General features: G+C 36.6%; 5 protein-coding genes across 5 annotated transcripts in view; 3 read left to right on the top strand and 2 right to left on the bottom strand.

Moving 5' to 3' along the window:
• The window catches only part of LOC149692228 (uncharacterized), a 29,850-nt gene extending 17,536 nt beyond the window's left edge, over positions 1-12,314 (bottom strand). The window contains exon 1 of the mRNA XM_089867925.1: positions 12,196-12,314. The gene's annotated coding sequence lies outside the window, so the exon portion shown is untranslated. The remainder of the gene's footprint in view (positions 1-12,195) is intronic.
• On the top strand, positions 48-8,036 carry SMC5 (structural maintenance of chromosomes 5). The gene is made up of 16 exons (XM_089867903.1): positions 48-186; positions 405-789; positions 2,304-2,498; positions 2,570-2,669; positions 3,129-3,467; positions 3,556-4,048; positions 4,110-4,264; positions 4,346-4,735; positions 5,569-5,799; positions 5,889-6,080; positions 6,150-6,272; positions 6,335-6,460; positions 6,540-6,863; positions 6,926-7,105; positions 7,631-7,723; positions 7,795-8,036. The coding sequence occupies exons 2-16, from the start codon at positions 641-643 to the stop codon at positions 7,936-7,938; spliced, it is 3,234 nt and encodes a 1,077-aa protein (XP_089724029.1). The 5' UTR covers positions 48-186; positions 405-640; the 3' UTR covers positions 7,939-8,036.
• On the top strand, positions 9,451-10,602 carry LOC149692229 (uncharacterized). Its single transcript, XM_089867923.1, has 2 exons — positions 9,451-10,035; positions 10,166-10,602. The coding sequence occupies exons 1-2, from the start codon at positions 10,024-10,026 to the stop codon at positions 10,544-10,546; spliced, it is 393 nt and encodes a 130-aa protein (XP_089724049.1). The 5' UTR covers positions 9,451-10,023; the 3' UTR covers positions 10,547-10,602.
• On the top strand, positions 11,023-12,797 carry LOC149692227 (uncharacterized). The gene is made up of 3 exons (XM_089867921.1): positions 11,023-11,247; positions 11,309-12,096; positions 12,185-12,797. The coding sequence occupies exons 2-3, from the start codon at positions 12,085-12,087 to the stop codon at positions 12,701-12,703; spliced, it is 531 nt and encodes a 176-aa protein (XP_089724047.1). The 5' UTR covers positions 11,023-11,247; positions 11,309-12,084; the 3' UTR covers positions 12,704-12,797.
• The window catches only part of LOC149692213 (uncharacterized), a 60,730-nt gene continuing 58,859 nt past the window's right edge, over positions 12,598-14,468 (bottom strand). Inside the window, exon 2 of the transcript XR_016382652.1 lies at positions 12,598-12,686. The gene's annotated coding sequence lies outside the window, so the exon portion shown is untranslated. The remainder of the gene's footprint in view (positions 12,687-14,468) is intronic.

The following is a 14,468-nucleotide window of genomic DNA, read 5'->3' as shown; positions in this document are numbered from 1 at the left end:
AAAGAGAAGCGCTATAACAGGTTGCCTCGATCGGCTGTTTTTTCGATCGTTTTTTTCGGGGTAATAAAACCGCGCGCTCGCTTTTCTCTCGTGACGTCACGAGATGAACTTTTCCGTTTTGGACTCATGCTGTCGTCGCGGCGGCCGTGTTTACTTCTCTAAAAAATAGAGTTTAAAAGATAAAAGGTTGGTTAATTTATTTTTAAAGTAACGTTTTTTAACCATTAAAATCATTAAAAGAACAGACCTGTAATAGATAGTTTTCACACATGGAGGATTCATACCATTTACACCAGGAGGCCAGGCTATCTGGCGGACAAAAATCCGTCTGCTTTTGTCCTCCAGATAGCCCGGCTTCCTGGTGTAAATGGTATGAATCCTCCACGTGTGAAAACTATCTATAGAGAATTTCATTGCTGGCGCCTAAAAAGAACATCTCGTGACGTCACAAGAGCGTAGCAGACGATGCGCCCCGAATTTTTTAAAATTTGGATTTGCGATCGAGACCCTCTTGGTTCAAGATATTGTCAGTTCACAAGTGTTTGTGAATTGTGAGTGACCACTCTTTCGTAATTCTGGCGGGAAAACGAAACATTAGTTTGAAGTTTGCTCGGACATATGGCGTGTGAAGCTTTTCTAAATGGCGTCTAATAAAGAAAACCAAAGTTTGAACAACAAGTCTCAGGAAATGGCTGTATCTCAAAACGATGTAACAACTTCTTCCAAGAATAAAATGAGAAGTGGATATTCCCAAGGCTCAATATTGAAGATTAAAATAAAGAATTTTCTGTAAGTATTCTAAGGTATTGCTCTTAAGTCTTAACCCCTCTCCAACTGCAGTGGAACTTGTTACTCGCCCATTGACTTTTAGTCCATAGCATATTTGTGTATCTTATTTATTCTTAATGTATTGTTTTGTCCAGGTAACCACATTATATAGGCTCATACCTCTGTGGTTGCCAGTAGCTTTGGGTTACAAAATAAATATTATTATTATTATTATTATACCAACTTGGGGCTAAATTTAAGAATAGCCCCTGCTCTTCCAAACTTAATAAATCATATACCAAATGAAAGCTTACGCCTTCCTCTATTCATTGCACACCATTATAATAGGCGCAAACAATAATTAACATTAAAAAATTAATTATATATATAGCAGTGCCAAAGGCTTTGCCGGGACTCGCTGTGATGGGTTAGGTTAGGTTAGGTTGGCAGGGCGCCCAGAGGTCCTGTAATTCCTATAAAATCTTTATTTTGAAAAGTGTCCTATTTTATCCTATAATTTCACAAATCGTCCTATAAAGTCCTATATTTTGAGAATTTTGAAGTAATTAATTATAATCCCTTAAGAAAAACCTCAGAAAATGTCTTGTCTGAGATTTTAGCAGAGCCCCAAATTTGCGGAGCTCGCTTCGCTCGCTCCGGTTATTTATGATTTACTTAATGTTAAATTTAAACAAATTAATTGGCTAATTTTTATAACAATAACAACTCGTGAAAAAATTATTCGACTGAATTTAGACTGGTTTTCATATATGTTCGCCTTGTACGTTATTGCAAATGGTCAGAGAAATTTGTTCAAGTTAGTCAGGGAAACCTGGGAAAGTCTGGGAATTTCATTCCAAAAATTACGAACCCCGTAAAGGCCCAAATTCTAGTTCAGTGGATTTTTTCAAAAACAGTAAACATGATACGAAAATAGTTACTTCTAATCAGAAAACCTTCCTTATACATTAGAGCCAGTATCAAGTCTTACCTACCGCTCCCTTAGAATAAGAATATAAACAAAAGAAAGTCAGAAATAATATACTATTTTGTCGAAAAAATAGAAAAGAGTAATAGGTTCCTAACTGTCTGTTTGTGATATTTTCACAGAATAGATATCATTTTGTTTTACCAGTGGTCCCTTTTTGGTTCCTACTTTTAAAATTTAGGTCCCTATTTTACCCTATTTTTATCGTGAAAAGTCCCTTTTTCCCCTATTTATTTTTGAGGTTTATGTGATATAGTTGGTGATATTTTTTTTAGCAGTGCAAAGGCATTGTATACTATTTTAATTGAAAAATTAAGCAGTATTTCATTAAAATTGGCCGGTTCTGGTTATATACTAGTCATTTAAGAGTCCTATATAATTTCATGAATCTGGTCCTATAAAATCCTATAATTTCGCCTAGCGAATCCTATTTTTCCTATTAAAAATTTCTCTGCAATAGTTGGCGCCCTGGGTTGGGTTTGGTTAGGTTAGGTTTGAGCTATGTCATTGTTTTGAACTCAAAGGAAAACTCATTAAATTCTTTCAGAACCTACAATGAAGTAGAAATGAATCCAGGCCCCAATTTAAACTTAATTTTGGGTCCCAATGGATCTGGTAAATCCTCAATTGTTTGTGCCATTTGCTTGGGGCTTGGAGGAAAACCTAAGGTTTTGGGTCGTGCTGGTAATATTGAAGATTACATACAATACGAGAAACCTTCAGCATTGATAGAAATTGATTTGTAAATACTCTCCGCTCTTAAGCATATCGAAGTTTAGAAGAAAATCTGATAACTTTCATAATACGTTACAGATTTCTCGATCCCACTAACATAATACGCATTACGCGCGAAATCCTTAGGTCTGGAAGTTCCAATTGGAAGTTAAATAATAAGCCCTCAAATTTTAAAACGGTGATTTTCCTAAATACGTAGTATTGAGACTAGGAGGACTGATACCATTTACACCAGGACAGGGTTCGTACGGAACCTGGATATCCTGGATAACCTGGATAAGTCAGGGATATGGAAAATAGGGGGAAAAGTCAGGGATTTAAAACATTTTCCTAAAAAGTCAGGGATATGTCAGGGATTTTGTTTGGCATATCAAACCATTCTTCATGCAATGCTAAATATGAGCCAGGTGTGATGAAGTTGGCTCTGGTAAACACCTTAAAATGGTCAGGGATAACCTGGAAAAGTCAGGGATTTTCAATGTAAAAATTTCGTACGAACCCTGCAGGAAGCGAGGCTTCTTTTTGTGGTACTTTGTCTGCCAAGTAGCTTAGTCTCCTGGTGTAAATGGTATGAATCCTCCTAGCCTGAAAAATATGTATAGATTTAAAAACTTAAAAGTTAATTAATTCTCTTAAGATTGCGGAAACTGTTAGGAAATTAAACATCCAAGTTGACAACCTTTGTCAATTCTTGCCTCAAGATAGAGTAGCTGATTTTGTTAAAATGACACCCCAAGAGCTATTAGCTAACACTCAAAAGGCTGTAGGTAACATTGAAATGCACGAAAGGCATGAAAAATTGAAGGAATTGAGAAAGAAACATCTGGATCTCGAATCCAATAAACAAAGAGATATTGCATTGTTGGAAAGTGAAATTGAGAAAAACAATCTACTAGAAAATGAAGTGAAAAATTATTACGAACGTGAAAAATATCAAGACACTATTAATCTTTTAAAGAAAAAGAGAGTTTGGGTGGTAAGTTTATTTATTAGTGGCGATGGTACCATGACGGGAGGCTCTATGTTTACACTCGCAAATGGCGGACCTTTTTTTTTTTACAAAGGAATATTCCGTGAAACGTAATGAATACCAAGAAATCAAAGCAAAATTTGCGGAAATGAAAGAAAAATTTGAAACGAGTCAGAATAACATCCAACCATTTCACGAAAAATTTAAAGCCTATGAAAAGGAAGAAGGGAGAATGAAAAACCAGTTGTTACAGTCTAGAAATAATTTTAGCAGCCTTCAAAGTGATTTAAAGAAACACAAGAGCGCGGTAGATAATTATCCTCAATTAGTCGAGGTCATTGAAGGGGAACTAAGAGGACAAGAGCAAGATGAGGAACAACGTCACCAAAAGTTGCTAGAGCTCAAACATCAACTTCGAAAATTGGAAACGGAGCTGAGGAATTTACCCGAGAATACCGAAGAAGTTAGGCAAGAACTGTCAACTGTACAAGGACATCTTGCCAAACTAAATTTGGAAGTGACGACAATCGACAATGAAAAAAATAACATCAAAGCCGAGTGTTTCGCTCTCAATCAAGCCATGCTAAGTGCGTCGTCTTTTATTTGAGTTAGTCTATTTGAGACTTAACTTTGATTTACTCGTCTTAGGAGAAAAAGAGTCACTGGCCAAAGAACAAAGCACCTATAACCAAAAACTACAGTTATTGAGACATTCCAATCGAGACGCTTATCAAGCAACAATGTGGTTGCAACAGAACAAACACATCTTCAAGAAAGCGGTTTATGAACCGATTATGCTGACTGTGAGAAAATAAACCATTTTGTAAAACTTTAATAAAATTTGGGACTAATACCGCAGTAATTACTTCCTTTTCCCTACATAGATCAACGTGCATGATCCGAAATACGCAAAGTTTATAGAAATGCAAATTAGTTACCGTGATCTTGTAGCCTTCATCTTTGAGGATGCCGATGATTTGGAAGAATTCATGAAAGTAATTCGAGACCAAATGAATCTTAAAGTGAACTCCGCTATGGTGCCTAGAGAAACTCTAGACACGTTTCAACCGGAAAGACCAATCAATCAATTCAAACGTTACGGTTTTGAAAATTATCTCAAAGACTTATTTACGGCACCCAGTGGAGTCATGAGATATTTGTGTCGTTTTTACAATTTGCACAGAGTTCCAGTCGGAACCAAAGTTACAACGGATAACTTAGAAAGAGTTTTAAACGATACTAATTTCACTCGTTTCTATACACCCGATCGAATGGTAATTTGGAATAAAACTAAGCATGGGCGAATAACACTTTTTTACTATCGAGACGAATATCGAATACCCAAAAATTTTCTTATCGAATACCGAGACGAATAATGATTTTTTAATCGAATATCGAATAGTTAGGCTTAACGAAAATATAGTCTTATCGAATACTCGTCAAATATTAGGCCTACTATTCGCGAATATTAGGCCTACTATTCGCGAATATTAAGCCTACTATTCGCGAATATTAAGCCTACTATTCGCGAATATTAAGCCTACTATTCGCGAATATTAAGCCTACTATTCGCGAATATTAAGCCTACTATTCGCGAATATTAAGCCTACTATTCGCGAATATTAAGCCTACTATTCGCGAATATTAGGCCTACTATTCGCGAATATTAGGCCTACTATTCGCGAATATTAGGCCTACTATTCGCGAATATTTGTCGAATATCAAGGCCTGCTATTGACGAAGTACTAAAGGAGGTTGTTAGTAACAATTTTTTACAAAATATTTATTCGGAAATGAAAATGACTATGCTTTTAGTGAAAGTATATTTTTAGGGGTTAATATTTCATATTTTGTACACATCTTGGTACCTATAATAGCGGAGTTAGGCCTTGGCCCTTTGCGAAACTGGTTGTCGAATATTTATCGAATAGTAAAGTCGGTATTCGATATTCGTTCGAATAGTAAAAATGCGTTCAAACGAATACCGAGACGGTTATTCGTCTCGGTATTCGATCGAATTATTCGTTTTAGACGAGTATTCGCCCACCCTTAAATAAAACCTATTCTGGGTCAAAATGCGTTGATAATTGGGTCTTTTTTTATGTAGTATACTATTAGAACTTCAAAGTATGGCGCTAGAAATAAATCAACTTTGTCAAACGATATCAGACCAGCGCAAAATCTAGTCATTTCCATGAATGATCAAGTCATTCGTGAGTTGCAAAACAGTATTCGACAATTAGAAGAAACTCACAAAGCCAAATCAGCCGAGTTAAAAGAACTTAGAAATACTGAGGAATTGAAAACTTCCAAGTTGGAAGAATTGAGAAAAAGAAAAGTTTGTGAAAATGGCGCAAAAAACTATATAGATTCAAATAAAAGAAAGTAAATTAATACCAATTTTCTGATTTATTTCCAAATTACTAGATGGACCTTCAAGCTCAAAGAGATTTTCGAAAGAATATTATGACTAAGGTTGAACAGAAAAAAGTGGCTGTAAAAAATAACGAGGAAAGTAAAATAGATCTTGAGATTGAAAGACAAAAAGCCGGAGTTAAAATCAAAAAAATTTATTCCGAGAGATATAAAACTTTGGATAAGTATAGAAAGATTCTTCAGGTTTGTAAGGAAAAATAATAAGCGCCGCCTTAAGGAAATGAAACTGAAACCTTAATGAATTTTAAATAGGACATCAGAGAGATTACCAAAGTGTTAACTATCGTCACTTTGAAAGCTTTCATTGTTGAGAATAATAAAAAGAAAGCGAAGCGGGAGTACGAAGCTCAGACTGCGGAAACTCGGGAATTGAAGGCACGCGTCATCTACAATTAAAAATTAACATTTAGTTTCCTAATCGTTGATTGAATTTGCAGGAAGAATTTGAAAGAATAAACAAACAATGCATCGATGTTAAAAAAGAGGCGCAAGCATTGTTGCAAAATGCCAAAAAAATTGCTGGAATTCCGCAAAATGAAAATCTACCCAATGTTATACGCGAAGTACTTATTAATTTTAAGTTATTTAGTATTTACCAAAGTAATTAAATTAAACCTTATTTGAATTGATTACTTCGAACAGCAATTTGGTGTTCTTCCTGCGAGTATAGAGGACATTGATGCCCAAATCCTACAAGAACAAGCCAGACTGGATTTAATGTTTCACGTTGATGAGAATGTCATAGCTCAGTTCGAGGAACGTAAGAAGAATATTGAAAGAATGCAAAGGGAAGCTGATAAGGTTGAGCAAAATGTGGAACGATATTTGCAAGAAATTGAAGAATTACAAAATCAGTGGATACAAGAGACCAATACCTTGATGGAGAATATCAATAAGAACTTTTCAGCTTTTTTTGCAAGACTTCAATGTGTGGGAGAAGTTTCTCTTAACGTTGCCGAGAATCCCGTAAGGTTTCGCTTTAAGTTAAATCTCTTTATAATTAAACTATTAATTTTTCTTTTCCATAGTTGGACTTTGAGAAATACGGAATTTGTATTAAAGTTAAGTTTAGGGACTCGGAAAAATTGCAAGAGTTGACAGCGAGTCATCAAAGTGGAGGGGAAAGAAGCGTTTCGACAGTTTTATTTATGATGGCTTTACAAGAATTAACCGCAGTGCCTTTCCGATGCGTCGACGAAATTAATCAGGTTTGAATTAAAACTTGTTTTTATGACGAATCTTCAGTGGTGTGCGAGTCCCGTTTTTTTCGGTTTTGAGCCGAGTCCGAGTATCGTAACTAATTTCTTATCGAGTATCGAGCCGAGTCTCAAAAATACTTTCGAGTATCGAGTATTTAGATAGGTCAAATTTTGGTTCTTTCGAGTAATTATCGAGTCTCAAATATTGACTTGTCGAGTAGCAATTTTGTAAATTTCTTAAAAATAACGAAGATTTTCAATTATCTAATATCGAACTAGTTCAAAAAGATTGTTAGTGATCAATTAAACATTGAACAGGTGATTTTCAAAATAAATGATCATGAACTCATCGTCTGCTATAGTTGTAAGCCTCGGACTCGAGTATTTAAGAAGTTAAAAAGCTACTCGAATCTGTCTCGAGTATCTCAATGTGTTGTTATCGAGTATCGAGTCGAGTACTCGGCTCGATACTCGAACCGAGTACTCGCACACCCCTGCGAATCTTCCGAAAAACATTGTTAACTTCTTTTTCAGGGGATGGACTCAAAAAATGAGAGGAAGGTTTTTGAGTTTGTAGTTGAAACTGCGAGTCGCACGACATCCCAATATTTTCTATTAACGCCAAAGGTAAGAATAGATTCGTAACAATATTCTAGAATACGCGCTTAATATTTATTTACTTGTTTTTGTATTTTCAGCTTTTACCAAAATTGGATTATTCCGATAAAATGATGGTCCACTGTATCAACAAGGGTCCCCAAATTGAAATGGGTCCTTCGGATTTTACAATGAAAAATTTCATCCGAAGAGCTAAAAGATATCAAGCTTTGGGTTTACTTTAAAAAAAATTTCACGTTTTATGTTCATTACGTTTTATGTTCGTTACATTTTACTGTATTTTCTTACTGGAATAAGTTAAATAAAAATAACTATATTAGTATTTTTGGCTATTGAAAACTTATTCTATGAAACAAATTAAGACGACAATATTGCAAAAGTAAAAATTTAAACGTTATTTTTCGTCGGTTTTTAAATTCTGACTATAAGGAGTTGGCATTCTTTGTTGTCTCACCATAGGCGAGGAATTACCCCTTTGTCCTATAGAGTACTTTCAGTTGTGACGTCAGATCCAATTTTAAACGTCATGAGTCTGCCTTTAGCAATGGGCGGCCATGACAGTTACCGTTTTTTCTTTATGGGAAAACAACATGGGTGATGTCACACCGGCGCTTCTGACAGCACTCTATAGTGACAGTTGCAAAATCGAGTCCGGAGGGGGACTGGACTGGTACTTATTGTCGAGGTGGTATTATACATACGATAGGCATTTGAAGTATTTTTATATTCAAAGTGAAATCCTAACATATGTGGGAATTTTTATTTCCATTTTCGAACTATAACTACACCAACAAAAAAACTTGTATTGTCCCAGCCAACTCAAATATTTCATACTCCATAGAGAGTTTAAGCTACCTGTAAAGTCTGTCTATCGGACGCAAACGTCTGCGAAAAACTTCACTAAGTTCCTTCCAATTCGTTAAATACATGAAAACCGTACATTAGACACGAAGCGGTACATCAAGGCCCCACCCGAACGTTTCTACGTTCCGACGTACGGTGCTTGGACGCCCGTTGCTAAATCGTTTTATCTCTCGAACGTCTGGCTCGACCAGTGAGGGTACAACGTACCAACGGAAATATTGAGCCCGATTTTATAGGTAGCTTAAACTCTCTATTATACTCGTACATAACGCAAATATAACACACTCTTTGGTTATAATTACTAAACGATAAAGACAGTGAAATTTAACCATACAAAAAAAAAAAAAAACTCGAACCACACCCATAAACTTTACTTAAAACACCCTTAAATTTTGAATACCCTCGGGTCTTTTCGGTATATTAAATATCAAATAGAGGTTTTAAACTAGTCTGTGTAACCTTGGAGAAATGTATGAAAAACAACCTTACACTTGAAAATAAAAATGAGCTGTTTTATGATAGACGCGACGGTAACCGCCTAAAACTAACCTTCGTGAACAAAAAAGTCATTCGCGAAAAAATGGGTGTGAAAAACACACCCAAGACAAACTAAAACCATGCTAAAAACCCAAAATCATATGGTTTTACCTAAAAAGAATCTATAACTATACTTTTCTTTCACATTTCATAAACCTAATGCCGCTTATCTTTCATTAGTATATAAATACACGTAAGCCAAACCAAAACTAGATTATGTCCTAAGACCTACATTACAAAATATTAGAATAGTCGCCATTATTACTGACACACATCCACTGTTGACGTAAAACATATCATAAAGCCATTGTTTTATGAACTTAGACTAAAATAAATAAAACCATGAATTTATGATAAAACCGTTTAGTAGTAATATGTTGAGATGAGATTGGTCATTCGAAGCCTTAGCGACTCTTAGAGATATAATTACATATTCTTATGATTAATATTTCTAATTTCGTATAAAAGTAATTGGGCACGTTTTATTCAAGGACGCTACTGGAGAAGCAAGACAGTACGATCGTCAATGGGTGGGGCACGTTAACTATCTCGCTCCGGGCGAAGGATTTTCCATTCGAAAAGAATGAGAACGATAAACCTCAGACCACTGTCTTAATATTATAGAATTAATTCACGATTGGTCTTAACACTTCCATATAAGAAAAAAAAAGCACAGTCATAGGCTACCCACAAAAACGGTACCCCTAAAAAAACGGCAAGGTTAAACCGAAAAAAACAGTTAATACGCATTCCCTTAATGGGTTTGCCCAGGTGTCTTGGGCTGGGACAGACTTGGGAGTATGACGCGAGCGTCTAATATAAAAAGGGTTGGTAGGGCTTCGAAAAAGTACATTCCTCATTCTCATCTCGCTTAGGATACATCCTCAGCAACTCTAAAAATCATCAACATGAACTCCATGGTAATGTATATCTTAAACTGTAAATTTTCGATTTTTCCAGGCGTTTTTCGAGCGCCATAATAACTTAGAACTTTGGTGGCTACCAGAAAACTGAGTTTTCTAACGAAATTTCTTAAATTCTACCCCACAGATCGTTATTGCTTTCCTCGGCTTGGTTGCCTACGCTTCCGCCGGTGCCATCGTCAGCCCATTGGGTTTGACCTACGGAGCCCCATATGGCTACGCCGGAACCGATTTGGCCGGAGCCGTCGGTATTGCCCAAGGACGTCACGCCGCTTACTTAGGAAAGGTTGCCGACTTCCACGGAAAGGTCGCCGATGCCCAAGGCAAATACGCTGACTATCTCGGCAAGGTTTCCGATGCCCAAGCTAAGGTTGCCAACTACGCCAACAAGGGATTCTACGCCGCTGGCCCCATCGCTCATGCCGGTATTATTGGAGCCCCAGCCGCCTATGGTCTCGGTTACGGTTACGGAGCTCTCGGATACGCCCACGCCCCACTCATCCTCTAAGTCAATACACAACATCAACCACAACAACACCGAAGCGAATTCCATCCCGCGGAACGTTTAGCATCGTTTAAAGTTTGTTAAGATTTGTTTAAAAATTACTTTTTTATAAAAAAATGTAAATAAATGTTATTGTTATCAAATCCGAATAATTTTTTGATGATGTTCAACGTTGAATAAAATTGTTTTAAAAAATATATCTATTTTGTTTTGGCCTATTTATTGTTCTGTGGCATATTAATTCCTCAAATTACCCTAAAATATTAAAAAGTCTGACCGTATAATTATTTATCTTATTTCCTTGATTTGAATAATTATGATAAAACGAGGGTTTCATTTTGGCCCCTAACTGTCTAAAACGTGGGAAGTAGAAAGGTTATGGATGCAAAAAGGCGGTAATAGAGTCGCGATCGAAACGTGATAAGTTTCTCAATTTGTTTAACTCCTCCTTACATTTGAACAAAATCCAAGATATTAGACTAAGCCTACTCGTTTAAGAAAATGGTTAAAAATACGAGGGTGTCGTGTATTTCTTACAAAATTATAATTCCATGTCCCTGGGGGCTAATATTACCTTCAACTCCTTTTCGGAGAGTTCAAAGTTACGTAGATATTACACGAAGATGCTAATGTTTTTCATTCCAAGGGATGAGAAATAAGGAGACAACCCACTTTATTTTTTCAAGTTCAAACCGCTGCTGAAGGTCTCTATGATTGCGTAACGAGTTAAATATATTTCTAACTACCATAACTATTTACAAAAAGAGTTGCCTTGTCTTTGGAAGAAAATTAGAAACTAATTGAATTACGAATACACGTACATTTTGAATATGCTAGGGAATTTCTGTCTACTCTATGAGAATGTCTAAGCGATTTTTAATGACATTTAAAAAAACCAGAAGCCTAAAACGTAATTGAAATTACTCGCGTGTAAAAATTCTTCGCAGCATTTGGAGCAGTTAGGCTTAAGTGATCCACTCTAACGGTAATTGAATACTTTTGGTTCTAATTCGATTAAATTAGCTTCTTGCAAAATAGCTTTTGTCGCCCGAGAAAGAACCAAACTAAAGGACAAGTCTCACAGCTTATCTCTTATGAAGAAAAGGAAACCCCTTTTATCATGGGGTTTGGGTCCAATAGAGTTGGCTCTTCAAATTTCGAATACGAAAACGGAGATTATAACTGTAGTGTAACCCTGGGTTCCCTACCGGAATGGTACCAAATATTTTTAATAGCCTAAAGGCCGCATTTTGATAAATTAATAATCTAACGGGACATTGAAAAAACAAGCTTTAAATAATAAATAAAAATGTAAACTACCTCGTATTTATCCCAATCCCAGTATCTTGCCAAAACAAATTGCTTGTAATTAAGAATAGGTAAACTAGATTTGAAGGTCTTTTATGTAAAATCCAGTACTGGGCTTGGTCAATAAATGAATTTTGGGTGGTGTATAAAAAGGCATTTCTCCGTCGGAAAAGTCACAATCCAAATTTACTTCTTCTAAGGATTACTTCCTCAGAAACTAATTAGAATCAAAAATGAACGCTTTGGTAAGTACTTAACTATTTTCACTTTTTTATCACGGCTCTCTTTTGATGGCGGGAAGTCACTAAAAAGCAACCGTTTCTACTACGACAGGTTGCCCTTACCTTCCTCGGCTTGGCCGCTTTCGCCTCCGCTGGAGTTGTCGGTCCTCTCGGACTCGGACTCGCCGGAGTCGGACCATACGGAGTTGCCGGACCATTGGGTTACGGTCTCGCCGGCCCAGCTGCCGTTGGCTACACCACCACCGATGTTGCTGGAGCTATTGGAATCGCTCAAGGTCGCAAGGCCGCTTATTTGGGAAAGGTTGCTGATGCCCAAGGAAAGGTTGCCGACTACATTGGAAAACTCTCCGACGCCAAGGCTAAGGCCGCTAACCTCGCCAACCGAGTCGTCGTCCCAGTCACTGGACCTTTGGCCGGAGCTCACGGACTCGGTCTCGCCGGAGTTGGAGCTTACGGACTCGGAGCTGGAGCTTATGGACTCGGAGCCGCTCACGGACTCGGACTTGGAGCTTATGGACTCGGAGCCGCTCACGGACTCGGACTTGGAGCTTACGGACTCGGAGCTCACGGACTTGGTCTCGGATACGGAGCCGCTAAAATCATCGGTTAAATTATTTTCATGTTGAATTTTAATTTAAAACCCACTATTAGAACGTCTTGAAATTGTAAAATCCGTATTAAGTAATTTAAATTATAAAGAAAATTATATTTTAAACACTAAACTGGTACTTGACTGAATTAATATTTTGATCAATTTATAAGCATACATTGGGATATTTTATAAATGCCAACTAAATACTTGGCGTTTGAAATATTAAGGGCTTGAATAAATTATCAAAATGGTTCGCTCCACAAAATTAACATGATTCATACACACACATTTCGCTATAGGCCTATATCTTCTGTATATAGAAGATATATAGCGAAATTGTTTTAGTACGTGATAGACTTATTTCTTTCGTTTCCAGCAATACTGAATAAAAACAAACCTTTTGAACTAGGGCTCGAATACATAAGCAAAGTCGTCAAATATTTTCTCTCCTAAGCATTAACATGGTTCTTATTACGTTGGATTTTAGTCCAGAACTATGATAGGGTCCTTGGCGTTTAAACAAATAGAGTGAACAATTTAAAAGGCAGAGTGTAACACCGAATAGGCCTAACCAAGGAAGGATTAGGAGGAAACTAGAATATTGACTATTACATCTTGTTTCACATTAAACCTATTTTCGTAAAAAAAAAGACTTTTAAAAAAGTTTAGACTTAAATCCTAACATTATCATGTTCTTAGTATAAGTACCATGCTCTTCATTTCCAATTGAGTTTCAACATGAATCGTTTCAGCTATAGATAGTTCTCTTCAAAAGTCTGGCAACACTGAAGGAACCCCCATTAATGAAAACTATACTGTAACCGTGTAACCTTACCCAAGTCAACATGTCACTATAATACTTTCCATCTTTGAAGGCGCAAACACCAACCTAAATTTCTCATTGTAACGCAGCGGGCCCTGTGGTTAACGCACAAGAACAGCGTATTTCTTCTCAATGTCAAATGGAACCGCAAAATCTAACGTCGTCTAGTTTTATAAGCCCAGGGGCAATCTAATCCCAGTTTACAATGACCACAACCATGGAAGTAAAATAATATACCTGTTATATTTACAAAGAACCTTAAATTTTACGCCCAATCCGAATCCATTCATGAAAATAATGAATATTAAACATTGAGATTAAACTGAACAATACCGAAAACCAGAGCTTATAGTCTTTTAGAGATTGATTAAAGTAAACCCGAGATAATTTCCTTCACAAAAATGAAAAATGTGGCTAAAAAAACTCGTTAATCGAGTTTCAAAACGTACGAGAATTAAAACAATCAAGTTGATTCGTATCATAAACAAGATGTATATTAAATCGTTTGCTTCAGGGTGTATATTTTCCACCTCGAAGGTTCCGTTATATGTCGGGAGGGAGGGAAGTTATCATCATCTCGCCCTAAAATCATTTAGAAAACTGGATCGGCGCCTATTAAGTTTACGCCAAAAAAAGTGTGTTTTTCTTTTCCTTTCTTTGTGGAATTAAATAGATAAGAATGAAAAATGGAAATGAGAGGGAAGTACATAACATAAACAGCCAAACAAGATATCGAAGGTTAATATCTACAAGGGAAAGTATGACATTCCGTTAATGGGCTGGGTTAGAGCGAGGTTAATACCGTTAAGGTGGCCAAGACGGTTGGTATATAAAGCTGGACCAACATTCGAATAAGCATCACATTACCATTCTTAGTTCTCACCAGATCAGAGCTACCGATCCCAGAGTACTAAACATGAACGCTTTGGTAAGATATACAATCTTGCTTAGGACCACCAT

The sequence above is a fragment of the Phalangium opilio genome, unplaced genomic scaffold (assembly GCF_054372755.1).
Source record: "Phalangium opilio isolate 3A_F unplaced genomic scaffold, DU_Popi_V2 ptg000024l_1, whole genome shotgun sequence".
Classification (NCBI taxonomy): domain Eukaryota; kingdom Metazoa; phylum Arthropoda; class Arachnida; order Opiliones; family Phalangiidae; genus Phalangium; species Phalangium opilio.
Note: the sequence above shows the minus strand (reverse complement) of the source record. Positions and strands in the feature narration are given on the sequence as shown.